Source organism: Trachurus japonicus, chromosome 21, assembly GCF_045865225.1.
Source record: "Trachurus japonicus isolate A0001 chromosome 21, Traja_1.0".
NCBI lineage: Eukaryota > Metazoa > Chordata > Actinopteri > Carangiformes > Carangidae > Trachurus > Trachurus japonicus.
Window position 1 is genome coordinate 12,798,393 of NC_140927.1, and position 27,755 is coordinate 12,826,147.

General features: G+C 40.0%; 1 protein-coding gene across 1 annotated transcript in view; it reads right to left on the reverse strand.

Moving 5' to 3' along the window:
- LOC146964853 (ephrin type-A receptor 6-like) overlaps window positions 1-27,755 on the reverse strand; it is a 173,454-nt gene that overhangs the window by 59,752 nt on the left and 85,947 nt on the right. The window contains exons 4-5 of the mRNA XM_085764227.1: window positions 10,864-11,019; window positions 7,364-7,699 (exon numbers count right to left, since the gene is read on the reverse strand). Of these exons, the coding sequence (XP_085620353.1) occupies window positions 7,364-7,699; window positions 10,864-11,019 (492 nt within the window). The remainder of the gene's footprint in view (window positions 1-7,363; window positions 7,700-10,863; window positions 11,020-27,755) is intronic.

A 27,755-nucleotide genomic window follows, 5' to 3' on the forward strand; every position in this document is an offset into this window, starting at 1 on the left:
GCCTTAAGAGGAAGACAAGCTTGACTCATATCAGTGAGAAGTTAATCTCTTTGGCTCAGAGTAATTGTACATGCAAAAAAAAAAATCTCAAATTTTAACACACTGCAAAAACATGACAAATTGTAATAAATGGAGACAATAATAAACGTTTTGTAGTGCAGGAAATCATCATCCTCCCTGTTCCCTCAGTAGTCTTCCTTATGGAATAAATGAATATCATTGGAAAATTCAGAATCACAAATCTATACAGCTAATTAGTGAAGTGAATTTAACCTGCCTGTGTGTCATGCGTTTTATGTCTTTGTAATCATGTTGTTAAATTTTAGGCACTGAGTTGTGTCCCAAAAAGAAAAGCTTAAGCACGTTCGGTTTTATTTTCCATGTGCCATCCACCCATCCATCTGTCCATCCATCAACTGCAGATACAGATTAAATTAGTGTTTCCAACTAACCCTACATTTGCAAAGAACATTAAATATTTCTCAAGACTTTGAAATTGCAGACAACCAACACACAAACTATAATGGAAGATGCTGCTATCTTATATAACACTACAGAACATTACCAAAAACACAATATCTACATCTTAAAAATGCAGATGAGGTTTGTTGCAACATCCCTGAGCATTGTGACTCACACCATCAGGTTTACAATAGAATCAGTATCTTTTATTAATAATTCCTGACTACACCCAATTCTGCACACTGACTCCAAAACTCTCTATGCATGGGTCTGGTATCATCAATCTAGGATCATCAATTTAGATTCTGATTGTCTCAGATTACGGTTTGCGTTGGCAACCCAGTGTGGTTTGCACTGTTTACTGTGCACTGTGACCAGGAGAAGAAACCCAGGCTAATGAGTGGCAGGAAAACACTGGAGCAGCTTTAACCCTGAAACCGTGTACGGTTGGCTGTGTTTACATGCAGACAAGCACACTCTCACATCAACTACGATTTTGTGGAATGTGGCGTATTATCATTGCTGATGCACGATGTCGGCATGCGCCTTCAGGTGAATGAAAATACATGCAAATGATCTGGACACTTGGAATCAATGCCAAGTCAATGAGCAGCACTCCTCTCGCCAGCTCCTCCCACGTTATTCCACATCACACAGATCTGAGATTGTTAGTTTTACCCGCTGGCTTTTCATCTACAAAAGACTGTCTGATTAGAGTCTTTTCAAGTTGCTGTAAGACTGTTCTGATGCGTCGCTGCAACTGAGGAGCTGATCTGTGTCTGATTGCTTTCAGTGACATACACAATTACCCAGCTGCTTCCTGTGATTAAAGCAACTCTCCTGTTTCTAGGCCATTTCCTCCTTCTCCTCCTCTTCCTCCTCCTGCTTCACTCCTTTCTGCAGTCATCCACCTGTCCACCCCCTCTCACTACTTGTTTTACGCTTGGCATTATGAAACACAGGTATTACTTTTAAAATCCCTCCTGTCCATATGCTGTGTACATGCACACACAGGATTTTTTCAAATAAATACTTTGAGCCTGAAACTAGCAAACACCTCAACTTTTTAAGAAGTTGTGTCAATACTTTTGAGTTCAAGACTAAAACTTGAACAGCTTGAAATTTTTTGAAAGTTTTGTACTGTCTGAAAAACTGAGAAAACATCCCTCAAGTTTTCTATCAACCTCAAAGGACTACAGTATATGCAGTATGAAGAAACTTAGGGTTTTCTATCTCTTCCTATAAGACTTCTAAAATATTGTTGGTTCAACTCAGTGAAATAAATTTGACCACCAAACTTAAAAAAAAGGCAAACTTAAGAAATGAATGAATCAATAATTAACCTTGACAACTAGGATTTCACTAAGATGATGTGTGGCCAGAAAAAGAGGAAAACTCTGTATACTGAAATGTGATGCAACTCAGAGCACTGCACCGACATACATCTTGAGGCAATATTGTGGTGGTAATGGTGCTGTCCTGAACTGTACCAAAGTGAAATGTATGTGCGCTTTGCAGCCAATAAAAGTAAAATAGGTGAAGGTGAACACCTGTGAAATCTGCATCTACAGAAGGAGCTTGTGTGAAGTTGGCAAAACGATAGGCAGATTCCAGCTAATGTGCTTATATTTTCGTAATGAGCATATTTTAGTACAAAATATAAAAAATTTAGTTAAAGGACATACATTGCAAATTGTTTTTGGCTGAACCTAGGAGTGCACAGATGTGTCCCTTTGTGGTGGCTTCTCTTTGCTCTCTTTATCCTTTGCCCACATTTCTTGTCAGCTAATTTAGCATCTTCTTCATCCTGCCACCCGTTTCTTTCCTCTTTAGGTCCTCTCTTCGCTCAATCATCTTTTTCATACTCTGCTTCTCATTTTCACCCTCTTCTTTTTTCTCTGTCACTTCATCTGTCTCTGTCCCGCTGCTCTCCCGCTCTGCACATCCATAACACTTCTCTGTCTCTCTTTTCTCTCCCCGAGTCCCTCTTCCTCTCTATTTACCGCTCAGACTTACTCCCTCATTTCACTTCTCCTCTGTTCACTTAACCTCCCACATCCATATTCAGCTGTCACTTGTCCTCCAGCTGCCTTGTCCTCTTTTCCTCCTTGTCCTGACCCAGTCACCTACTTTGTGAAAAAATAATAATCTTGGGCTCCTTTGAACAGCAGCATATGTGAGCAACTACATTACATACAGTAAGACATACAGCTGTAGTCAATGGTCATTGGTAAGGGGCCAGATGGGCTACTGAAACCATCTGGAAGTGTGTCAGGTTCCTCCTTCTCCTTCTTCAACAGCACAGACTAAAAATAATTCAGCATAGATCAAACTGTTGGCTGTGAACCTTTCTGTCCTCATGTTGACCATAAGCTGGTAAGTCAGACAGATCACAGCGGTGCCATGCTCCTGGTGCTGACTTCAAGAACCGCAAATGCACACATAATTTCCCCTGACTCTTATTCTCTTTCTCCAAATATGAGAGGATTTACTCCAGGCCCAGACTCTCCCCTGCTGTTAATCCTCATGCTTTATAATTCTCCACACTCAGTCTCGCTGTATGTGTATGTGTGTGTGTGTGTGTGTGTGTATGTATGCATGCGTCATGAAGATTGATGCATACATCAGATGAGCTTCACTGTATGAATTCAAAATATTGAAAAGGTTATGCCTGACAGGAAATTATCACAGGTCTATATAGTTTCTCTATGCCACTGATGCATTTGTACAGTGTGTGTGTTGACACACGGCAAATCATGGACTAACCTCACTGCCACAAAGCATGCACTAAAAGGGTCATCTGCATTTTAATGACTAAGTCTAATTTATCTATGGCTACTGCACATTATTACAGGAGACTGTTGATATTCCCCACATAGCCACACAGAGTTTAAGATGGCCGCCTAATTTCTGCTGATGGCGACGCTATGCTAATGGTTTTTTGCATTTTCAGTGCACCTTTCCAAACCAGCTCATCACAGAGACGTTTAGGTGGATGTGTCTCGGGAGGCATATGCAAAAGTATGCATAATTTATCGCAGAGCATGATTCAGATGAAATAGTGAAGGTGCCTCTATATACGGGCAACGCAAATGCAGCCCTGGGTTTCACAGTGCTGTGCTTGTTGAGGAGAGTAATTACTGCTAAAGTGCTTCAGTGCCACAACGGCAGAGGAAGAGTTTCACAGTATCAAGTCCTTTAGGTGATAGATTCTTTCCGTGGTGTGTTTTTTTCTGCAAACATTGACAAGAAGAGTATGTATCACTGTAGTGGAAAACAGAGGCTGCTCCAACTGTGGTTCAGCAGTAGTGTATGAATATGTGTAGATACTGTACAAGTTTAATAAGTTTTATTTACTGGTCTGGTCCATTTACCAATAAGTATGTGTGCAAGTCAGTGTATGTACTGTATATGTAGAAGTATATGTAAGTGCTCTTCTAACTAGAAACATTTTTCCAAGAGACATATAAAAATCAACTGGCAACTTATGAATGAATAATAATAATGATGAATACGTTTAAAAAAAAAAGGATCTGATGTTGTGTTTCAAATGAAAGAAAACATTAAAAACTTTTCCAGTTACTCTGTAAATAACATTTGGGAGATTATCTGTGAAAACAAATTGAAGCTGCACTAAAGATGAGGCCAAATGATTTTTTTTCAGTACATTCATTTCACAAAAACTATGTATCATTTATATCTTTTTTCAAAGTCAGTATATCTCAAAGGATAAAGCTCTTTGAGATTCATGCTTTAATGTTCAAGAAGCTTCTTACAGAACGTTGCATTTCACAGTAAATAAATAGATGAATAAATGAACAAAAATAAAAAAGGAGTTTAACTGGCTTGCAACATATAATGGCCTAATCCACAAATAATTATATTCTAAGCTCTACATTAAAAGAAAATGTCACAATAAATCGACAAGTTATTTAAGTAATTGGTACTAAAGAATGTTTGCTTTTTGTGTGCATGAAATCTCATCCTTCTGGTTTATATGCATCAGTCTACAAATCCTTTAAAATGAGCTTCCAGTTGAGGTGTGAAAAGAAAATATTACATTGTACGGTGTGTAAAATGCAAGTTTGTAAATATGTAGAAAACTTATGAGACTTCTCAGGGTGCTAGTCAGCACAGTAGTGTAAGTTGTAAAGTATAGGCAATAGTGTGCATTGAATCAAGCATACTGCTTATCGGTGGTTTTCAACAGAATGGTCCAGCTACAGCAAGCCCTGAGGGCAAAATGTCAGTCACCACTCACACAGCATACAGTAAATTAAGGCACACTATGTCATAGATTTAAGACATTTTGTATGTCATGATTGTTTAAGGTTAGAATTGGTCTATTGATAGCACCTGCAATTAACCTTGTAAACTACAAAAAACTGAGAGGGTAGGAGAAGTCCCCAATCATAGGATTCACTTAAATAAATAAATATAAACCAGAATAATCAGTGCATGGGCACACTACAAGCCAGCATAGAGCTAGCTGTTAGATCTGATCAATAACTCTTCACATGCATGATACTGTCCACAGACTCACTAAACTAAACTCTGGTTTCTATCAAGGTGATAGTGGTTAAACACATCATTCATCACTGGCGGAGGGCCACGAATCTGCCTCTTCCCTTGAGCATTTTAAATAGCTGCAGCGCGGTATATTAGTGATGAAATGAGTCTTGTGTACTGCCAGGGGACCTGCCACGACTACGTGCTAAAGTGGGCATCCTAATGAAATAAAAAGGCTACGTGTAACACTGAGTTACCTGTAAAGGCTAGAGTTGTCCCCGGTGACACAGAATAATGCATTAAATGTGTTTTGGCTGTATGAGTAAATGTATTTCTCCCAGACTCCCACGGCAACAGAAGGATGGAGGGAAGGAGAGAAAGAAGAGAGGAGGCAAGAAAAAAGAAAGAAAAAACAAACATGTTTGGAAGCAGGAAACAGGAGAGAGAGGAGGGGGAGGACAAACAACCGATAGAAAAAAGAGGTGAGAGAATAGTCAAGGGAGGATGGGAGCAGGAGGAGTGAGAAAACAGAAAACACAGTGTTTGCAAATCGCAAATTAAAAGCATAAGCGTTCTACGCACCAAGTCTTGTCCCAGAGGAAATGTGGGCCTTTCAGCATAAAAACCTTATTCAGAGCAAGTAGGTAGGTAGAGACAACCTCTCCTTGGCCTCCTGCCATCATTTCCACTAGCAGTATACAAAACTACAAGTACTACTGTAACACTAAGTATAACGTTTTTCAGAGTTAACCCTAGTCTCTGCCATCTGCAATAAAGGCCGCAGAGCTAGTACAGAGTTTTTATTCATAAAAAGTATGCTAGCTCCAGTTTTGAAAAGTTCAAGGTGCTACTGTGCTATTAACCTGGCATTTTATTAACATTTAGAACGTCTCATCATGAATGTGGTGGCAACATACACAGTGCAGACATCCTAATGCAGACCTAATTGGTCTAGGTACTGTATGGGGCTAGTATGGTGACAGGAAAATGTTGGCATTGAAAATCAAAATTAACTGTTGACTGAAAATAATTTTGATATACAGTATGTGATCTTTTTCAATGTCAATCTTCAGATTTTTTCTTTTTATCTGTCTTTTTTTGGTGACAGTGTTATGCTGTCAGTACTTTGTCACTGGTTTTCATTTTCAATTTTCTGTCAATGCTCTGGCGTGTGTGTGTGTGTGTGTGTGTGTGTTTTGGTGTGTGGAGCACTTGATTTATTAACACCTGACAGGACTGCATGCCGCAAGAGCTTAGTTCACCCGCAACTCCAGAATTACACAAAAGTCAGATTCTCTCCAAATAAATAAATAAATAAGGATTCAATGACATGTGGAGAATTTCCCAGTCTATTGCTAGCATTTACATTCAATCAATTTTGCCATCTATTAATGAGATGCCATCAAATTTTGTAAAAATGTTTTATACCTGTATTGTACTGTAATTTAATGGTTTATTCAAGAGATATTGCAGTTTATGTTGGATGTGCTGGGCCGAACTTACAAAGGATGAGTTGGACAAACAATTTAAAAATTATATTTGTATTCTGTATCTTGACATACAGTAGGATGTTGAGAGTTTACGTCTCATATATGTAAAGCTGTTCTTCTTAACATTTTTATACCTGCATCTTGAACATCCTCCCTGTTAGTCCTCCTCCGTCCTGCCTCTGCTAGCACATTGTGCTGTTTCTGAGTACATCACTGCCCCATTGATTCGTGGGATAATGTGTGTTGTGTTCCTCATGTGCGTGCATAAACAACATGGGGTCTCACTCACGTGTGGGTCAAAAACTCCACAAGGTACCTTAAAAATTCAGTTCTAGAGTTCCACAGTTCCACAGTGTGTACAGTGAAATGTCCAGGAAAAGTGAGTCATGAAAACAAACTTGAAATGTTCTTACCATATGGTGGCACTATCTCTGCCAAGAGTTCCCTGGCTCATGGCCTAACCACCATAAAAGTCCAATAAAATCTAATTAGTATTTCAGTTATTCTGCTAACATATGGGACTGAATGATGCAGATGCATTTATGGCCACCCATTAACCTTATAAAGCCATACCAGGCTCAGCATTATTACGGATTGCACCAGACTGTCTGTATAGACCCTATCTGATGTAATAATGTGATGGGAGATGGGAGGATGTATTTGAGGCGCATGCATTGCTATATGGAAACCCTGCCATAACTTAACAAAACTAATTAACCTAGTCATAATTAAAACAAGTGATAACTTATTGGGCTTTTTAAATACTGTGAAGTTAGACTTAATCTCACTGTTATTTAGATATTTGTCCTCAAGAAAACATGTTGTATAATGTGATCTTCAACACACTGTAACGAAAAACGAAAAGTGAAAAGTTGAGCCAAATTCTAATAACATATACTCACCACCCTGGTCAGTGCTGACAGTGATGATGGCTACCGGGCGAGGGAAGGAGCTCATGTCTGACACCCCATTGAGCGACTCAATCTCAAAGGTGTAATTGGCGTGTGCTGAGAAGTCTGTGACAGTGACAGTGGCGTTGGTCAGCCCTAATGGTCGTGGCAGGAAACGAAGCTCCTCCTCACACAGCCGGCACTGATTGGGCTCGGGGCCACAGCGTTTACACTGGACGTTGTAGGTGAGGTCCCGGCGTCCCCCAGTGTCGCTGGGCGGTGACCACTCCAGCATCAGACAGGTGTCGTTCAGGTTAAACATTAAGTTGCGGGGAGGAGATGGAGGACCTAATAACAGAGGAAAAAAGAATAGCTGAATCAACTAATGCTTAAAAAAAGAGTCACGATTACTGTGATCAATAGTTTAAGCACTGGTTCCTGTTGTGACCATGGCTAGTGGTACATGACACTTACTTTCAACCAGACAGTAAAGCTTTTTATTATGGTATAAAATCAATGATTCACAAACATTAAGCAGTTAATGTATTGGCTTGGAGGGGTTTTGTCTTCTGTTCCGTTACTCTTCTGATTAAAAGCCTAGCAGCTGATTTTAATGCAAACAAAGCTCAAGCCACTGTTGTGCTATTATTCCTCAGTGGCCGAAGAAGTCGGAATAATTGCAATGGCAAAAATAAAAAGGTTGATTACAGGCTACAGAAGAAATTATTCTGGAGAACTTATTTTGACTTTGGAAAAACATCTATAAAGGAGTGCGGAGAAAATAAGAAACAAAACAAAGAACAAATAATCATCATTATTATCTCTGCCGAGCTGGAGGCCATTTAATTATAAAGTCATTATGCCCATACCATTATGCAGACAGGAAGAAGAAACAGTCATACTTGAGCCAGCTGAATGTAGGGATGCACGATCGGTGCCAAAATTCACAGATGAGTCCGATTATTAAATATTTGCCTACTTACTTGCCTTATTACAGTGCCTTGGTAGGCAAATGCTTGCTGAAAAACTGCCCCAGACGGGAACGCGCATCAGCTGTTTTGCATGAATTTATCTCTAAAACAACTCTGTCTCGTAACGCTCCGTTATTATCTCATAGCGTGGTGAATGTGCAGGTCACAACTTGTCCACAAGAGCGTTTTGGAGTTGTTGGATTGTGTATTTGATGAGTTTGATGAGGGAAACCAAGAAATCCCATGAGCCTCCGTAGCGTAGCTTGCACCGACAATTAAAGGTAACGAACCTCCTCCTAAGACTATAGGAATTATGGCAATGGGCCAATCTGCCAAAATGTTGAATTATCCCTTTAACCTTAAGTGTGTATATAAACTATTAAAACTGTGGTCGGTTATCAGCATCGGTATCGGTTGTGAGAAGCAGGAAGTTATTGGTTATCGGTATTGGTGGGGAAAAAAGTTATCGTGTATCTCTGTTAAAATGCATTAGCTCCAACTTTGTGATGTGGCCAGGGACAGGAGGACTCGGAGCGCCTAGCAACACAGGACCTAAACTTGACCCCTGATGGACACCAGAGCTAACACAATATTCCAAATGTTCGCACAAACAACAAGTCAGTTAATCCAAGTTTGAAGAATCCCCACAAATGTAATGGCTGTAATTCACAGAGGTACGCCGCAGTATAAAATTGTTATGGTTAAATATCACATTATTACTGTACCACATAACTCTTCATAATGCATTCCTCTCCTGTGCAGTAAACATTCTAAGTTATTTCACCTCCCTCACATTTCACTTCGGGGAGGTATTTTGGTGCTGTCGGGGATGCGCGTGTTTGTCTGCCAGGGTAAGTATTGTGCTATAGCAAGCAGCCAGCTGTCAACAGGGTGGAGTTAAAAGGCCTGAGGGATTTGAACACTCCCATCCTGCCAAGCTCACTGTCTGCCCAGACAATGGGATGTTTTCTCTCTCCTTTATACCATCCATCCCTCAATCCCTCTCCCTCCCTGCCTTTGCTAAAATCTCAGCAGACAGGACGGGCTCCTCCCGTCCCTCCTCCACCTCTGTCAGTGGATGTCCATTCTCTCTCTCTCTCTCTCTTTATCTCTTTCGACCTCCATCGGCCATTATCTCACCTCCTCTATTCTCTCCATCGAGGAGAATCCACCCACCTCCCCCCTGCAGAGCAACCCCACTGCCATCACTCAGCTGCTATTCTCCTCTGGGAGAGATTGGTATCATCACCCTCCTCCCTTTCTCTCTTCACTGTCTACGCCATCAAGCCCTCACACTTTCTCTCCACCTTTATCTCTCTCCCTGTGACATCCCTTCTTTCTCTCTCTACCTTTGTCTTCCTCTCAGGCACTCAGCCTTTAATCTCCATTTCTCTTTTTTTGTTTTTAGATGTCAAGCAAGAAAACTGTTTATGCTCTGGCCTACAAGTCCCTGATTAAAATGCATTTCACAAACTTCATAGCTTGAAGAAAAGGATAAGAAAAAGAAAGGTGGTAGTCTACTCCCCTTAGACTGCTGGGTCGTCACATACCCACAAGCCTTTATACACGGTGTTTGAATTGGTACCAAAAGTGGCTCTCAAGATTCAGCATATGAGGCTGACTAGAACAGTTGGTTTAACAACTAACAACAACTGTTGTAAAGCTGCATCTTGAAATAAACCACTTTTCTGACATATCTAAAGCCATCTGATCAGCATTTTATTTTTAGATTTTGTTGACAGATGTGATTGCGGTTAACCCCGAGACAATTTCTCTGGTAGCTGTCCAACAAACGGATCATCTGAGTCTAAATTTAGAACTGAAAACCTTGAATGAAAAACTGAGCCTTACAGTGCACGTTGCAGGGCACTGTAAACTCACAGCATTCCTGCAATGACTGGGCTTTGTCTCGCCGTAAAAAGACAAATACAGTCTTTCACCCTGGAGAGCTCTCAGACGTGGCCCCCGTCTATCTCAGTGACAGCTAAATGGCTTTTTAATTAAAGGAGAATTAGTCCGGTTAAACTGTAATTTAATGCAAATATGAAGTCGTAATGACAGTCAGTGAATCATCGATGAAGACGAGGCAGCTGAACAAAAGCCATGTAATTCATCCATGAGACTCTCTAATGCATAGTTTCACACCAGATAAGTCCTAGAGACGAGGCTGGATTTACGGCCACAGTGAAATCTGAGAGACCACTGGAGTAATCCACCAGCTCTGTAGACAAAGTAATAACTTACCCCGGCATACACAAGTATAGAAACCTTTAATTAGAATTCACAATTAACAGAAAGTCTCCTGAATACCATTTTTGACTATCCTTATTTGTCTTCATTGGTGAGAGTCAACCTACTGTAAACAGCAGGGCAATTTAGCATTCTTGCAATAACTCTGATTGTATCTAAAAGGAAAGGACGGCTAAAAGCATTTTACCTCAGACTCACCTGCTTGAGAGCCTCACAGAGTCTTTAATGCAATGGCTGAGGTTTTGTAAGTCTATGCGGTTAGGTGACTAATGAGTATTAGGTTCTACTTACGTGTGCAAGCCATAGTTGGAGGATCTTTCTCGGCCCTGAAGAAGCCCATCTCACAGCGACAGATGGTAGCACCTTCTCCATAGCTGAAACTGTGCGGAGGGCACTTAGAGCACTTGATGTTTCCAGCATATGCCTTGTAGAAGCCTGGGTGGCACGCTGGGGGTGACAGAAAGAAACATGATATTTCAACATATGGTCAAGCCACGTTATGGACATAAAGGGAATAGTGATATTTTGCATGATTTACATGATTTTTACATGAAGTGGCACAAGGGGACCAAGAATAGGGGATTATTATTTCTCTACCCATGAGGCCCTAAGGGATACACATTGTTTCCTGAAAATATTAATAATGAAAATTTATATTTATGAATTTAGCATTATCCATTTCGTTAACAATATTGATCAGAAATTCATATCTTAGAACACTGAATACTAATATATCCATGAAAATGTGGTTTTATTTTCAAATATGGAAAGTGATGCAGCACAATTCACCAAACTATAATGAGACCATCTGTTTAGGTTTGTTACAACCATGTTGTTTGTTGCAAACCATGGCTCTAACAATTAAAAATCATGATTATCATTTTATGGGAAAATTATTATTCTCTAAGTTTTGGTGTCCAACTTTTCAAAAGATTTGAGAAATATGAAAAGTTGTGGAGTTAGGAAGAAAGCACGGCAGAGCTGAAAGAATTAGACTTTGGCTAAATATGTATTCTCTGTCACAAACATTTTTAAAATGCAAATTTCAGTTAATGCCCTCCAAATGAACAGTGAAATAGGCCTTTTTTAAAAACACCTGTGTAGGTGTACCATGGGCGTGTGGAAAATCTACTGTGCATGCAGTAATCTAAATAGAAAACATATTTACATGGCAAAAGGGGATCTTAGCTTAGAGCATGAAAACACATTCTGCACCAAGCTATTTAACTGTGTAGACTGAATGGGATGCTTCACCACAGTACAGTTTTTAAGGACACAACATCTTTCAAAGAGCAGTGATTGTGTCTTACATCTATAAATGAGGACAACATTATGCAGCGTTATTTCAAAAATAATATCAGTGTTGTTGCAGAGAAGACATACAGGCCTACACTTTAACATGGATACTTCAGAGTATTTTTAATTTTAAACACATAAAGAGCTGTAGCTCCTTCATTCTTTCCTAACAGAGGAGAGAGAGAGAGAGAGAGAGAGAGAGAGAGAGAGAGAGAGAGAGAGAGAGAGAGAGAGAGAGAGAGGCTTTAGGCATCTTGGTCTGCTGTATGAAACATTTTGCCAAAACAGCTGATCTTCTTCCAGAAACCGTGTGTATGAAAGCATGTAATGAAGAGGTTTTCTGTTGGTTCCAAATTTACACAAAACACATGTATTACTATCAAACCCAAGGTCTGGCATCAACATTTGCATATTGAAATAGAAAAAATGGCAAATAATGCTTGCATTGTGTTTGCAACCCTGGAAGCCTTGGAAGCACTTCCATATCACAAAGACACGCAAAAGTCTTCTGACTTGTGAGATTTCCATTGCTGCTGGTTGTCACCAAACACATCGATTTAACAAGGTAACACAAGCTGAGCAATTTGAACAGAATCACCTTGAAGCACCGAGTGCCTTTGTATCTCTCCATTGCTGCCTGTGATAAATGGAAGTGTAGGGAGGACAAGGAAGCACCCATAACCGTGACTGCTCTGATCTAATGGGGACAATAGGGACAATTAGGACTGAGGCAAAGAGGCTAACCCATACACACATGCAGCACAGGTTGACATTTGTATCCTTGTTTGTCTGTTTGAGGGCTGTTGGCCGGTAAAATGACACATTTACTGTATTGAGGACCAGTACTACACAGCTGAAAATAGCCCGTTCATTATAATCTGGTATTTTATAATCAATGGAATCTATATAACTAAATCTGAGCTTTTTGACAATTGTTGTATTCCATTTAAATAGAAAGTCATGTATCTCATAATTGGGTAAAATAAATGGTATAAAAATGTAAAATGCAAACATTTAAAAAAAAAATTGGCCAGTGAATTATTACATTCAAACTGATATTTGCCTCAACAACTTGACATACACACATACATACAGTACAGTACACAAACACACACACACCCCAACAGAGGTTGAGGAGGTATGATAAGTGGCATCCCCTACAGCGTACCAAGGCTGCCTCTGTCATTAACCTCTGATACCAACGTGTCCTTGAGTCAAAAACCGTCAGTCAACACCCCCACACCACTAGACCCTGTTTCAGACTCTGTCAACCTAATGATGCCTCTGTCCGACCTTCGCTGAACTGAGGGGATGTTCCTTTTCGAACCTCACAGCTTCCCTCTGCAATCTGTCCGGCCAGGCTCTGTCCAAGGCCACGGTACAGCTGTACAATGGCTGACCATGCATCACCCGAGGATGGATGCACACATGGTGGAAAGAAGGTTAGCACTCGCATGCCGCTGCGCCCGCAAATGCACACACGTGCCAGTGGACATGGCAACAGCACATTGAACTGAAGAGGGTAGCAGGTCGAATGTGAATGAAGCCTGGAGATTTGGACTGGAAAAAGACAAGCCAGAGGCTGTGGATCAAATACCACCGATGATCCATCAAGGACAATCATGTTGTCCTAATAATCAAGCATGCAAGCAGTTGGTGTCAGTATGACTAAATCAGTTACTTACAAAAAATCACTACTATTTCCACAATGAATAAACACTCTGATCAATATGCATGAAAAATACTTGGCATTGTGTTGATTTACACATTAGGCAGCTGATGGTCTGGTGACTCTGAGTCCCAGAACAAAACAGCACAGTGGAGGGAGGCTGCAGGACAAGACTGCCAATGTATGTCTGTGTGCGTGTGTGTGTTTAGAAGCTGTTCGGTTTCTTGTCAGGTCACATGCACATGCACAGTGCATTAAAATGCACAATCTTAATGCAGTGCGATGTTGCAATAGCTGCAGAAGACTGAACAACAATCAGTAAGGTGTCGTTGACAATCAGTGTCTCATGTAGCAACAATGAAGTGAGAGCTACTGCCTGCATCAAGTGTCACAAGGTTGCACTGACACTGAGAAAACATATTGTACTGTATGTCTGCCTGTCAGAGAGGCACAACATGACCGTTGCTCTGTTTGTTGGTGCTGACACCAGAGCCCAGCACCAACATTTTATAGAAGCACATGGAAACAGAGCAATGACTACAGACTCAGCAAACATGACATACCATTATTCATCACAGAACAAAATGCATCAATTACATATACTGTAAGAGATTTTCAAAAGTGAATATGAGAGATATTAATAAAAATACTATTTCCACTCTTTATCTGAGTTGAGAATAGTGAAATGATCATAACCTTTAATGCCAAAGTGATTATACACAAAATATAATACTTCTATACTTCTGTAATACTTCTAGCTATGAAAGTCGTTACTGAGTCTATCGACATACTAGCCTTTGGAGACATGGGCTGGGGTGTGCTGTATATACTGCACACCTTTGAAGCAAGTAGACTAGTGCTGAGCAGGGGATGGGAGAATAGCATCCTGACCCACTGGCCTTTGGGGCTCTGATCTAATTCTAGACCCTCAGTCCAAGGTTAATGAGATCTGGAAGTCATCCAGAACATCTTCAAGCCCTGGGCTCAAAGCCCTGATCTGGGCCCTGAGACGCAGAGGTAGCAGATTGGTTGGTTGGTTGGTGCTACTTCACACTCACTGGACCTGAACAACAGCAGGGCAACTGGCAGGCATGTCGGGTATGGGGAGTAGACCTGCCTGTCTGCTTCTGCCTCTCTACTGTAGATACTGTACTATGTGTAGGATTGTCTGCAGCAGCTTGGATTCTGGTTCTCTGATTGGATAGATAAGTGTAGTGGTGGAGTGAGTAGAGCTCCTTTTATTTAATTAGCTGAACAGGCTGGTGGTTCCAGATATTCAAACAGAAATGTGTGTGGTTTGTTTTCTCAACAGTATCTAAATTTAATTGTAACCGCAATCATTTCTGCTAATGTCTGCCTGATCCTTACCAGTTCTTACATGAAATTTATTTGCCATAACCTCTTTACTGCAGCTATCAAATAAATCCCCGAAAAATGTACAAATAATGATTATGTATATATAAAAATCAGGCTTCATTTAACATTATAACTTTCTATGGCCGCTCTCCATGCATTGAAAACTGACCTATTTGTCAAATGCAACACATATTATGACCTTTTCAGTGTATCTGCATGTGCGTTTTGTGTCTGCAGGACTGCTTGCATGATTGCATGAAACTTGCTGGCTCTTGAGGTTGTATAGCCGATGATGGTGGGTTCCTCTCCCGGTGGTCAGCGAAGAAGAACAATTCCAAGAGGAGCACAATTCTGCAGCATTTACTTGCAGAACCACATCAACAAATGTTGCAGAATAGTTCAGCTCTTGAAATCAAAGGCAGCGTGGTGAAGAGGCGATGTAAAGGATGAGAGATCATTGCAGAGATGGTGGCATTATAAGGCGAGATGCAGCCGGAAACTTATTGCATATGGGGAGAGAATGGAAGATGTTCCCGATTTTCTGTTTCATTCCACACAAATATCATCCTCCTCGGTGTCCCGTCCATGACAATGGTTGAACAATACAAATAAAAACCTTATTGCTTTTCCTCTGTCTCTGCTGACACAGAAGACATCACTGCCTTACATATTAGCTACAACTGTTTAGTCCCCCTTGATTTCTCCATACACTCTAATATCCATCATACTACACCAAAAAAAAGAAAGAAAAGACAAGACCACCCCTTCCCCCCAGCTTATACAGTACAACATAGAGCCATCCAAATAGAACAAAGAAGACTACCAATAGCACTAGGATAATTTAGGATGATAGAAAACCATGAGACTTGGTTCATGACTGTTGTTGAGCCAACACACTAGTTTGTGTTCTGACATACACCTACACTCTTTCTTGCTGTAATGCAATATGCATTATGTATTAACACTAGAGATGATGAAGAGTCACACCTCTTCTTCAGATTTTCTAAAAAAAAGAAAAAAAAAAGAAAGAAAAAGTAGTAGCAGTGGTGCTTTTAAACCTACCTTTAATACTTTTCACATGTAATCAAAAACAGCGCTCTCCAACACTCATAATGAAAAGCCCTCCTCTCTTCTCTCTTTCAGCCCGTCTCTCATGCTCATCAGCCTTCCTCCCTCTCTTCATTAGCTCAAAGCAGTGAGCGCTATCTCTGATTTGCACTTGAGGATTAGTGGGCCTCTCCAACACATCTCCGCTGAAGTGTTGGGAATGGTGTTCGCTCTTTTCACAGTCTCCCTAAAGTGACAGCTTCAGGAAGTTAAACTATATTAGAACTATCAAATGGGCAATGAGAATGTTTCTTTCTTTCTTTTTAGTATGTTGTATGGTCACTGTAACCATAAACATCCTAGTCATTACCACTACTTGGCCCAGTACATTGCCTCTATAGTGTGTGTTCTGCTGCTGCAAAATGTCTTGGTTAGTGTATTGGGAAAATACACTGTCGGAGGTTTTCCTTATGTGTTCTGTACCCTGTTTTAGCGTTTTCCCTGTACATCCTAAGGTAAAATCCTGGAATCTATGTAGTTAGTAAACACCATGGATCGCACTTTGTTATCATACTTAGTTTTCATGTATGACATGTGCGCTTCCCAGCAAAACATACACACATGGAACATCTGTTCAAAGTAATAAGCGCAACTGTGTCAATGTCTATGTTTTGTCTGAATATGAAAGACAAGAAAAATAGATCTCATATCTAAACCATTTTAGCAGCAACATGCAGCGACAATGGAGACTGAATGTATGGATATGGTTATAGCAGAAACCTAATGTAGGGTATACTCATATCATGTCAACAATGTAACAGGTGAAGGGCAATATTTGATGTATTGTATGAATACTAGGGCCCAACCAATATGGATGTTTTTAGGGCTGTTGTTGATATCAGGGAATAAATAATTCTGATAACCAATGTATTGGCCAAATAAATTATTAAAGTAAAAATAAAACAAATAGCTGCTTTTGATAGCTTAAATGTAGTTCAAACACTTACAAAAATATAAATTGAAGAAAGATCCATTTTACTATTTTCAAATACTTTTATTGTCAAAAATTGTATTTGTGTTGTGTGGGGCAAGCAGCAAATGAACACTTCTGTGCCTATTACCGTACATTATTCATTTACTTCAGGCCAGCAATGCATTTCACCTCTGCTTGATAAATAATAGCACATGGAAATCATTTCTTAGTAAAACCAAGTCATATTCCCCGCACTTTATTAGTCAAAATATAAGTGTTAACATCGGCGTCTATCGGCCAACATTTGGCTAATTAATGGTTATACAGTTATAATTGGCCGATTAAACGGGTCTGCTGATTAATCAGTCGGGGTTACCCTTACCCCTTTTCATGCTACAATGTGTCAGATATGTATTATGTGTGTGCATGGTTTTCTTTTGAATTGAATGAACTTTGCTTTCAACACTCATGAACATGTTTGGAGTTTCAGCCATCTTGAGGCGACAGTTTCCTCGGTCACAAAAAGCTCAATTCAGTGATGAAGAGGAGGGAATGAGTTGCATTCAGCTGCAGCAAAAGCATCATTCCCAACTGCTGCTTCATTTGTTCCCTTATGTTCCTCTTTTGCCACAGTTATTTGAATTTCATCAATTGCATTGATTTTTCCCCTGTTTAATTAGACTAGTATTTTGCAGCATGAGGGTTTAATACATTGAATTAGGCTTTGATAAGATACAATGACTGGAGATTCGTTATTGAAGGTAAGGTAATGAAGGTAATAAGCTTTTTCAATGAAGGGAGCAAACAAACAAACAAACAAACAAACAACAAACAAACAAAAACCAATACTATTAACCAGGATAATCAGAGCTAATGATCACTGACTGAAGAGGCTTTATGAAGAATTTAAATCCTTTGTACAGTTGACATCACAACTTTTACTAGGCTATATTATATATATGTTTTCTGTGAAATACTTGGACAATCATGGTGACACCTGTCCTTCCCACCCTCCACCTTCTCTTCCTACAATAGGCCCTGGTTTCATGGGAATACTTTAAAAAAGGGCACATGCTAACAAACTGCATTTATAGCACTTTACATTGTATATCTCAGTCCTCCATTTACACACACAATCATACACACATTTACATCTCTGATGAAACAGTATCAGGAGCAGTCAGGGCTTCAGTATCTTGCTCAAGGCAAGACTCTTCGATGTGACCTCTGAAGAAGCCGGGGGTTGAACCAGGAACTAGACAAACCACCCTGATCTTTCCTCGTGTCTAATTTGTACAAGTCATTGAACTGTTCCTTATTTTTCCTTTACATCACATTATTCATCCAGTTGTCTCATTAAAAGCACTTTGTGTTTTGTTTTATGAAGAGCAAAGTTTTGTTAAAATTCACAATACTAAAGCACAAGCTTTATACATTCTTTTTTTTCCTAATGAAACATTTGTAAAGCATTTTCCCCCAAGTATTTGAAATCTTGCATTGCTTACAACAATGTTTACTTGCTTGCAGTTTTCTTATTCCCTGCCAGTGGGAGTGGAAACAGTCACTAAAAATCTATGTGCGTGTGTGTGTGTGCAAATCCCCATCAACTAGAGTATTACTTCTCAAATTATTGTTACAAAAAAAGTCATCACACATGAACAAAAGACAATGTGGTGTAGCAGAATCAAACACAATTTGTTTCTGTTGCTGCGTGACATTTCTACACTCCAGGAGGATTAATTACAGAAACAACAGAGACACCTGGCATCAAAGTGTTTCCTGTTCTATGAAAACTTGGGAGTTATAGTGTTGGCATCCAGCTCAGTGAAATGTCCTGATAAACTAGTTTGGATATTTTTAAAGGAGATAAAGGTGAGATGAGAACAAAGTGTGCGATCCTGAAGAGGGGGAGACGAGCTTAATTAACAACCAGACAATGAGAGGAAGATGAAAACACACATTCACGAAAAAGGCAAGAAAGTGAAAGTTTTCACCAAAGGCAGTGCTGTGTAAACTCCTTCAGGGGTGGCCGTCGCTTATAGGAGGTATCAGTGACATTATCGCAGACAAAGATCTCTTTATGGACTTTACAGAGGTCAGCTTCACTGATCCTTTTATGGCAGTGTTTATAGCAGCGCAGAAAGAATCTTACACCCAATGAACCAACAGAGTAGTAAACCTTTCAAAAGACATCAGTTAACTCTGAGTGAGAGCAGAGTTCCTCTCTAAATCTTACTTTGGAGACGAAACAGTGGCTGATGGAGGCTTTGAGGCAGTGTTTTTATCGTCGGAGGTGCACTGCTGAGATAATGTCCTGGCTGGCTCCAAGACTTTGCTGACCTGTATTAGGATATCTCAGATGCATGATCACAACAATAAATCCATGAGAGCCCTTATCATTGGCCAGTGGGTGCTGACCCAGAAAACAACTAGTGAAATGTAGCACTTGTTGCTCTGCAAGTGGTGAAGTTTATGAATAGTGATGAGATTGATTCTTTCCACTTATCCACTTCTATTAGTACTACAGGACACAGAAAGCTGAGCTGTCCCTTTAGCCAGAATTTAAAAGACAAGGTGTTCTATAGGTTTTAGAGATTTATTAATTAAGAAAACCTGTTGCTGAGAGTAACACAATGTGAACATTGATATAAATTGAGGTAAATATAAACAATGTCACCATAAAGGTTTCGTTTACATTTTGGCATATCCATGCAGTGGAATTCAATGCTACATGCACAAGAAAACAGATAATTTATTGTAGAACTCATTCACCCGTTGCTTCTAAACCAGTTTGGTTTATATCCAACCCACTATTTTTATTGTTACCAAGTTTAATTATAAAATTCACAAGGCTGTATGCCTCTCGAAGAAGAGAGAATGTGTGTCAATGCGTGTGTAAAGAGGCTTAATGAATTTATTATAAGGTGTTATGAAGATTAGCATGTCTTAGCCCCAAACTTTTCCCTCACTCCCCGCCTTCCTTCCACATGATTGATGCTGATTGTGGTTTTAACACGCTGTTAAATCGACAGCAAATCGTTTTTAGCAGAGGTCGCATTAGCATAAAGGCCTTCTTGTGGAAAATAAACAACAGCAATGTCTTCTCAAAAACAGCACAAACAAAAGAGGGAGATAATGACATGGCAGCCCTTTAGTAACATCAACAACAACATAATGGAGCTAGAGTGAAATTAAAGTGGATCAGTCAATTTAAATGCCTTTGGTGATGCTCTCTCTCCCTCTTGCTCTCTTCATTTTCATTTTCCTTTCTACATCTCGCTCTTGCAGGCTTCTAATCCAAAGTGTAGGTAAGAGAACATGAGCTTGAAAAAAAGATTTGAAACCTTTTTGGATGGAAGGACGACCCGAGAACATAATACATCAGGCCCCAGCGGCCACCGGCCTGGAGGCAGAAGTAGGTGAAATGATTAACAATGATATCGATAATATACTAACTACTGACACTGTAACAGAAACAACAGAGAGACAGTAAACAGTAGCTATGTTTCCATCCACTTGTCAATCAAATTATCTGACATTTGCTAAAAATATTAATGAGAAAAAAGACTATGAGAGGCTATGAGGGGCCCCTTGAGAAATAATTCTTATTTGCTCTCTCACACACCAATACTCATACACAGACACTACTACACTACAGTATCTCACACACACTAGGCAACTCATACACAAACACACACCACTATACTATCTGAATACTGAATCACAACACCGTGTTTCGGTCACGTCTTATCAGTAATACACTATAACGTAATAGGGTAATAACTGCTTTATCCCACAATGCTGTGAATATTATATCCTATACGATTATATTTTTATTTATCTATGGTGTAAAAAAAATTGAACAAATCCACGTAAAAAAGAGAAGTCAATCAATCCAATTAACCCCGGAACTAAATTTAGTTCCTATTCTTGCGGTCTTCCAAAGAACCAATCAGAAACTGCCATTTCAATCAAACTCTCTCACAAATACTACTATACTCTAGGGCTGTCAATCTTGCCCAAAAATCAGGTTCGAATTTCTAACCCATCTTATGTTAAATAATCGAATAATATTCGAATTTTTAATGTGTTTTTTTTTTTTTCCTTTAAGCTCATTATAGGGGGGGGGGGGGGGGGGGGGGGGCGATGACGGTGGCGACACCAACACAGCAGAACGATCCTGCATAGGAGCTGTCCAACCAAAGGTCTCTTGAAGTGTTAAACAAAGAGCACTATGGAAAAATACACAAGTTATCTTGACGTGAACCATATGTTGCGGTAAAATAAAAAAAAAGGATCGTTGATTCGGTGGAAACCCGGCCTCACAGGCGGGGTAGCCTATACAGCCCAGAGTAGTGGTGCAACAGATCACAGCTGATCAGCACACAAGTGGTCCGCGGATCGATCAATTAAAAAAAAAAGGTGTGCGTGTAGTGTGGGGACACATACAGTACGCGCACCGTGGCAGCCGAATGAACGGGCAATTAAAAAAAATCTGCTTGTATATTTGAAGCTGCAGCTTTACCTTGCGCACAACAACTGCATTTTGTTTTATCAACATGTGTACTACTCTGAACGTTGCGACGCACTACGTTAATTTGTCTCGTTAAAAACGTTTGAATGTCAGTTTCCACCTTCGAATGTTCTCATTTTGACTAACATTCGAATTGTATTCGAATAGCGAAGTTCGTTCTGACAGCCCTACTATACTCTCTGACAGACACTACTATACCCTCTCACATATACTATAGTGGTGTTTGTGTATGAGTAAAGTATGTGTGTAAGAGAGTAGTGGTGTGTGTAAGACAGTATAGTGGTGTGTGAGAGAGTATAGTGGTGTGTGTGTATGAGTATAAAAGACAGTAAAAGTGTGTTTCCATCTAAGAGCTTTGCAATCAAATTGGTGTATCAAATAGATCTCTTGCATTTTCTTTGTTTACTCCTGCCATGTCTTTGAAATATCGGAAATACATACAGTACAATTGACGTAAAATGTGATGGCAATTCACATTTATTTGGCAAAAGCACTGTTTCCATCAGCATTTATCACATACGGTATACCTTTTATTGATCGAGAGAAAATCCAATGAGATCGACAGTACTGTACAAACGTTTTGTTGATTTTCATGACATTTAATCGAATTTTACTGTTTCCATAAGGCATTTTTCATTTGTGTGGATGGAAACATAGCAAGGGTCAAATTAAATTTCTGAAAAGCAGCTGTGGGATGTCAACACTTAGTTTGTGAGATGTGAGAAAATCTAACTGGCACACTGTGAATGTGTGAGCTTTGTGTGTATTTACCGTAGGAAAAACTTTGCCAAAAGAAAGCAGGGGCTACTCTGGTTGAAAGCAAAGGAGAAAACAGATGACAGGGTCTGTTTTCTATTGACCATCACAAATCTCAGAGAGAGACGTGGCCTTGTTCTTTAGCACAAAAAAACAAAGACAAAAAGTACATGTGAGAAGTTTGATAAATTAATAACTTAAAGCAGAAGTAAGCGGTCCGGTCGTTTTGGCTAATGCTGCGTTCCAGGCAGGCTTTTGAAATCGTAAATTACAGCTTCAAGTCACGGCTTACGACTTTGTAGCGTTCCAGGCAACCCACTCGTGTTTTTCCGACCTGTTTTACCTGTGAAAGTCACTATAACGGCCACTCGTAACTTCCGACCCGTGAACTCGTACCAGATCGAACTGGTACGACCTCACAGGTCGGAAAAACATGAGTTACGAGTTGCCTTGAACGCACCATAACTTCTTGTCAGCCGATGGAGTTAGCAGCCCCCGCCCTCGTCATGGATCTATTGGTCCTCGTCCCTACGTCACCACATTCAGGCGCATCCCTTGGCTGCACACACAGAGAGGACCGCCCCTTTATGCCGTTCTCTCTCCTCATTGGATAAAACTTGTAGGATACAAGAAAAGTTTTCTCCTCGGCTCAGAGCAGAGCAGAGTGACTGTCAGACCCGTGTTTCGGTCCAAACACTCTATGTACTGTAAGTGATTGCTGTCGGAAGATATAACTATTTAAGACTTATATTAACACAAAAATATCGCTTACTTCTGCTTTAATTATTTTCATTAATCCCCAAAGGGAAATTCATTTGTCTGGCAGCTCATGTACCATTTGCAGAAGAATGAAAAAGCCTGATGGCTGAAGGCCCAAAGGATCTTCTACGTCTCCTGATATCATTAACAGTTTGTTTCCAGTTTTTAACAGGATGTTTAGTCGGTATCCAACAACTTAATGGAGAATGTCAGCAACAGCCATTAGTGAGATGTACACAAGTATTGTTAGGTTTGAAAAAATGTCTACTTCCTGAGTCTTCATCAATATCTCAGCTCAGTTCATCGCTCTTGTTGGAGCCACAAAACAACCGCAGATGGGACGCAGAGTTGACATTTCCCATGATGACTGACAGCAGAACGGGCCTACATCTCCACTTCCAAGCTTTCACCTTTGCACCAGCACAGCAACCACGAAAACCGGGGTGGCAGCCTCCAGACTTTCTCCATTTTCAATGAAAGAAGCTCCTAACCTGAACAAACTCCTTTCGCCACAAAAGTATCCACCAGTAGTTGACAAAAAAAACAACATAAACATCCAAAGCATAACAAAAATAAAGGAAAGGTTGAGTAAAAACTCAGAGCTGCCAGACTTTGCTGCCACCAGTTGAAGTGCATGTTCTAGACTTTTCTGGATGACAACTTTTACCCACAGTTCTGGCAACTAATAATCTTAAAAACACTGGTATTAAAGTTTACTTTAAATAAAGATTGAGGGCCTTTAAGTAAATAATTTCAGTCAAGGTGCTAATGGCTTCATAAAGGCTGCTTTGCGGTAATCTGTCATGATTACCGGATCATCAGAAACCATGAGCCAAGTGAATATTTTGGCCTGAGGACAGACAAAAAAGAAAAGAGACCACAGAGAACATAAAAGCGCTCAATTAATTTCATTACAAGCTGCCCATTAAATTTCATATATATTTTACAGTACGTTAACAGACTGTACCAAAATTGATACAGTTTTATAGCATTTTATAGCAAACTGTAACTTTGAATGTAACTAGCCTTTATAAGGCTGAGAGAAGAATGAACATGCTTTACTTCATGGTTGGTGTGAAAGTCCTTCTGGTACACTCTGAGTTTGTGACTTCAGAGAACTTGCTTAGCAAAGGACAGAAAACACTCCGAGTGCAGTCATCTGGGATGATGGAGTGTGACTTCATGGGACTAGCGGGAAGCATTTGCCAGTAATTAGGGGGAGAATGTGCACAATTGGAGCACAGACTTCTCTTGTTAATGATCTGGGGACAACACATTCATTCTGCACGCTCAGTGAAACCACAAACACACACACACATACGTCAAACTCACTCATATTACCAAAGTTTCATGTTGTCTCAGTTCTGTTGGCAGTTTAGTTAAGCGACATCTGATGAGTGGAGCACAATCTTCCCTCCTTTGAACAGCACAGCAATCAATGGCCCAAAGCATTTATGATGTGAGGATACAATGAGGCAGAGCCTGAACATGTTCCAACATCTGCACAGCATTTATTTTACTATGCTCTACATAAAATATAAATCTACTCAACAGAAATAGATGGTGCAATATTTGGAGGAAATACAGTTCATGGGTTTAAAAGTGTTCATGATATTTGTTTAGAAAAAAAAAAGCTTCAGCCTTGCTGTGAGAGTTGGATAAAGATGCTTGGCTCAGTCTCTACTTTCATAGTTTTCTACTGAAACTCTTCTCAGTCCAACAAAGACGTCTCAATCTGCTACTGTACGGCCTAATAATGAGCTGCTGCTGCTGCTGAAGTGACAGCTTTCCACTATTCTCAGCTTCTTAACTGTATATTTATAACGGTGGCTGATAATCAAATATGCTACTGAGTGTGTGTTGTTGAGGCGCTGATCTGTGGGAAGAAGTTTTCAAATCAGTAGAGGGAGGGATTGGATTTGCTGAGAGAACTGTATGTGTGTGAGTGAGTGTGTGGGAAGTGGCTGGAAGTGTGTACCTTTGTGTGTATGTATGGAGTGCAGAATATATATTTGAGTAGGTGGAGAGCAAAGAGTACCTGTGGGAGAATAAAGTATGTTAAGTAGGTAGGTTAAGTATTTGCAGGTCTCTGTATACACAGATGCATACAGTATGTGTATATATAGTTGATTTTTATTAGATACACTCAGCTATACCTAGGCACAGCCTTGAAATGAATCCTTCATTTTTTTTTATTATGTTTCAAAGAGGACTCAGTTCAGCTTCATGATCACACTGGCTGCAGTTGTGCTGCTTCACAGCACCAAAAACCAGTGTGGTCAGAGCGGTTAGACCATTTTGTCCATCTTAGGATGCCTCATGTATTTACTGCAGCAATTTAATTGCTATTTAACTATTGTTGCCGAATGTTTACTAGCCGTCTTTCCCACATTCAGCGGTTTTGCATAAAAACAAAGAGGCTTTGGCTGGAATGTCACGTTAATTGATAGCACATGTGTAAACAATAGGGCTGTCCCGATTATCATATTTTGATAATCGAATATTCGCGGACATGAAATCGATCAAAATCGAAGCTTCGACCCTAACGTCTAGTAGACTAGTCAGCCCTAGTAAACAACATTGTATTCAAGGTTCAACATTTATACTGCTAGCTTCTTTTGATGGTTACCATTTTGATGTGAAACACAACTGCTGTCTGCATCATGTTCACAAGCTAAGTTTAAATACAAGTGTTGTGCTCTTGCACTACTTGAGAGTCCCAGGGAGGTGGTTGGTGTGTATGATGGACACACAGAACAATAACACAACAATACAAAGTCCAGGACTTTGACACCAGAGATCAGGCTTTGCATCTAAATTAAGGACACTGCGCTTTGGTTACGGTTTGTTTTAGTTACACTTTTAAAAAGGTAACCTTCGTCAAGTTTTAACTAAGAGTATGGCCTTGTGCTTTTGATAACTAAGTCCTGTGAGTGGGTACAGCAGAATAAATGAATATGGTTTTTATTTTGTGACATTTTGTGACTTGGCAGTCACATGCATTTACAAGATTTCCTCATTGGATCGACTCAGTTCCACCAACACAGCATCTATTTCAAAAATATAGTTGCTGTAACTTTCCTTAATGAAGTCAGGCTTGGTGTATATGCTTTCTGCAATGTGCAGGCACATGTCTCAGGAGCTGTCTGTGAGTACAGTGAGTGTGAGTGTTTGACTTTGTCAGAGTGCACTTCCTGCTGTTGAGAAATCTTTAGAAAACAACGCCACAAAACAAATAACAGCTTGTTTTTCTCAGGCTTCAGGAGCCAAATGTTGAGAGTGGAACTTGCCTTCAGGCTCAGCTGCCTTCTATGTATTGTAACACTGTTTGACTGGTGTGATAGCGCTCACCTGCACCGATCCTCTGACGGCATACGTGTACGCTCAGTTTTCATGACAGCAACATGAGGTGATATGATGAGGATGGCACACAGTGATTAGTCTCTGTTGATGAGCAGAGTCGACTGAAATAGGTTCTCTGCTACTGTAGCACTCACATGAATGTATCTTAATGATGTTGTTTAGTCACCAACTACTGCAAACCTATCAAGTAATAACAAACTCATTTGGTTTCTTGTCTGACTGCATTCAGAATCATCTCTGTTAAACGCTAGTTGCAGAGAACCAGCTTATCATGCATAATTCACTTGTTACTATCTATACCACAACATACACATACAGTATTACCTATAGCTACTCTCATTTGGCACAAAGTGATGGCATGTGCTGTCAGGCTGGCACCACAGAGAAGACACATCTTTACTGTACAAGTACATCAAAGTTTGTTCTGGTGGATATCACTTTCATGCACTGAATTATACAAAATCAAAGTGAAACTGTTTTGTAGTCATGTGTGATCAGACCTATAGTACATTACTCCTGCCAGTCTGTGTGAGTTCATTTAGCCTGTTAGAGAGAGAGAACAAAAAATGCATTGTTGCGCTGGCAGCATCTTAAATGCAGTTGCTCTGAATTTTCTTTATACTCAATAAATGACAGGCGTAACTCGGAATGACATTTGCCCTGATGAAATACAGAACTATGACTTCAACTACAGACAAATCCTGGATCATATCAAAGGCAGACCACAGCCACTGGATCATATCTGATGTTTAATAAAACACTCTCATTTATGGGCATATAATCCCAATTTACACACACAGATGAGCAGGCAGTATATCCTTTTCAGATCCCTGTCTGATCTATAGAGTGTAATAGTGTTTAATAAGGCTGACATTACGCTGGGATAATCCCACTCTCTCATGCACCGACACACAACCAATTCCATTTCCACCGCCTCAGCTGTTTTCTCTGCGCTCCAAAAGCTCATTTCAACAAAAGGAGGCTGGGGCGCAAAATGAAGCCTCAAATATCAATTACCACTGATGGGAGAGAGGGGAAAAAGCTGATGGATGCTACATTTCCTCAAATCCTTTGCTATTCTTTTCATTTTGGTTTAATATATGTATATATTTTTTTTATTACAGTGATAACAGCATATGTTGAGGATAAATTAATACTGATTGGTCTAATGAGGCTCAGGAATGGTAAAAATGCAGTGCCTTCAAAATATGTGTTGATATGAATGTGTGTATGCATTTATATATTTGTGTGCCAACAGATATGAAAATAACTGTTTGACTCTCTTTGTATGCAGACAGGATTCAGGGAAAATTCTGCAACTACTCTGGTTTTAGGTTTCCATCCATTGCCTCGCTTACTCATAAAAGGGGGCTGGAGCCTATTTCAGCCGACATAGGGTGAGGACAGGTTAAGCCCTGGACATGTCACGG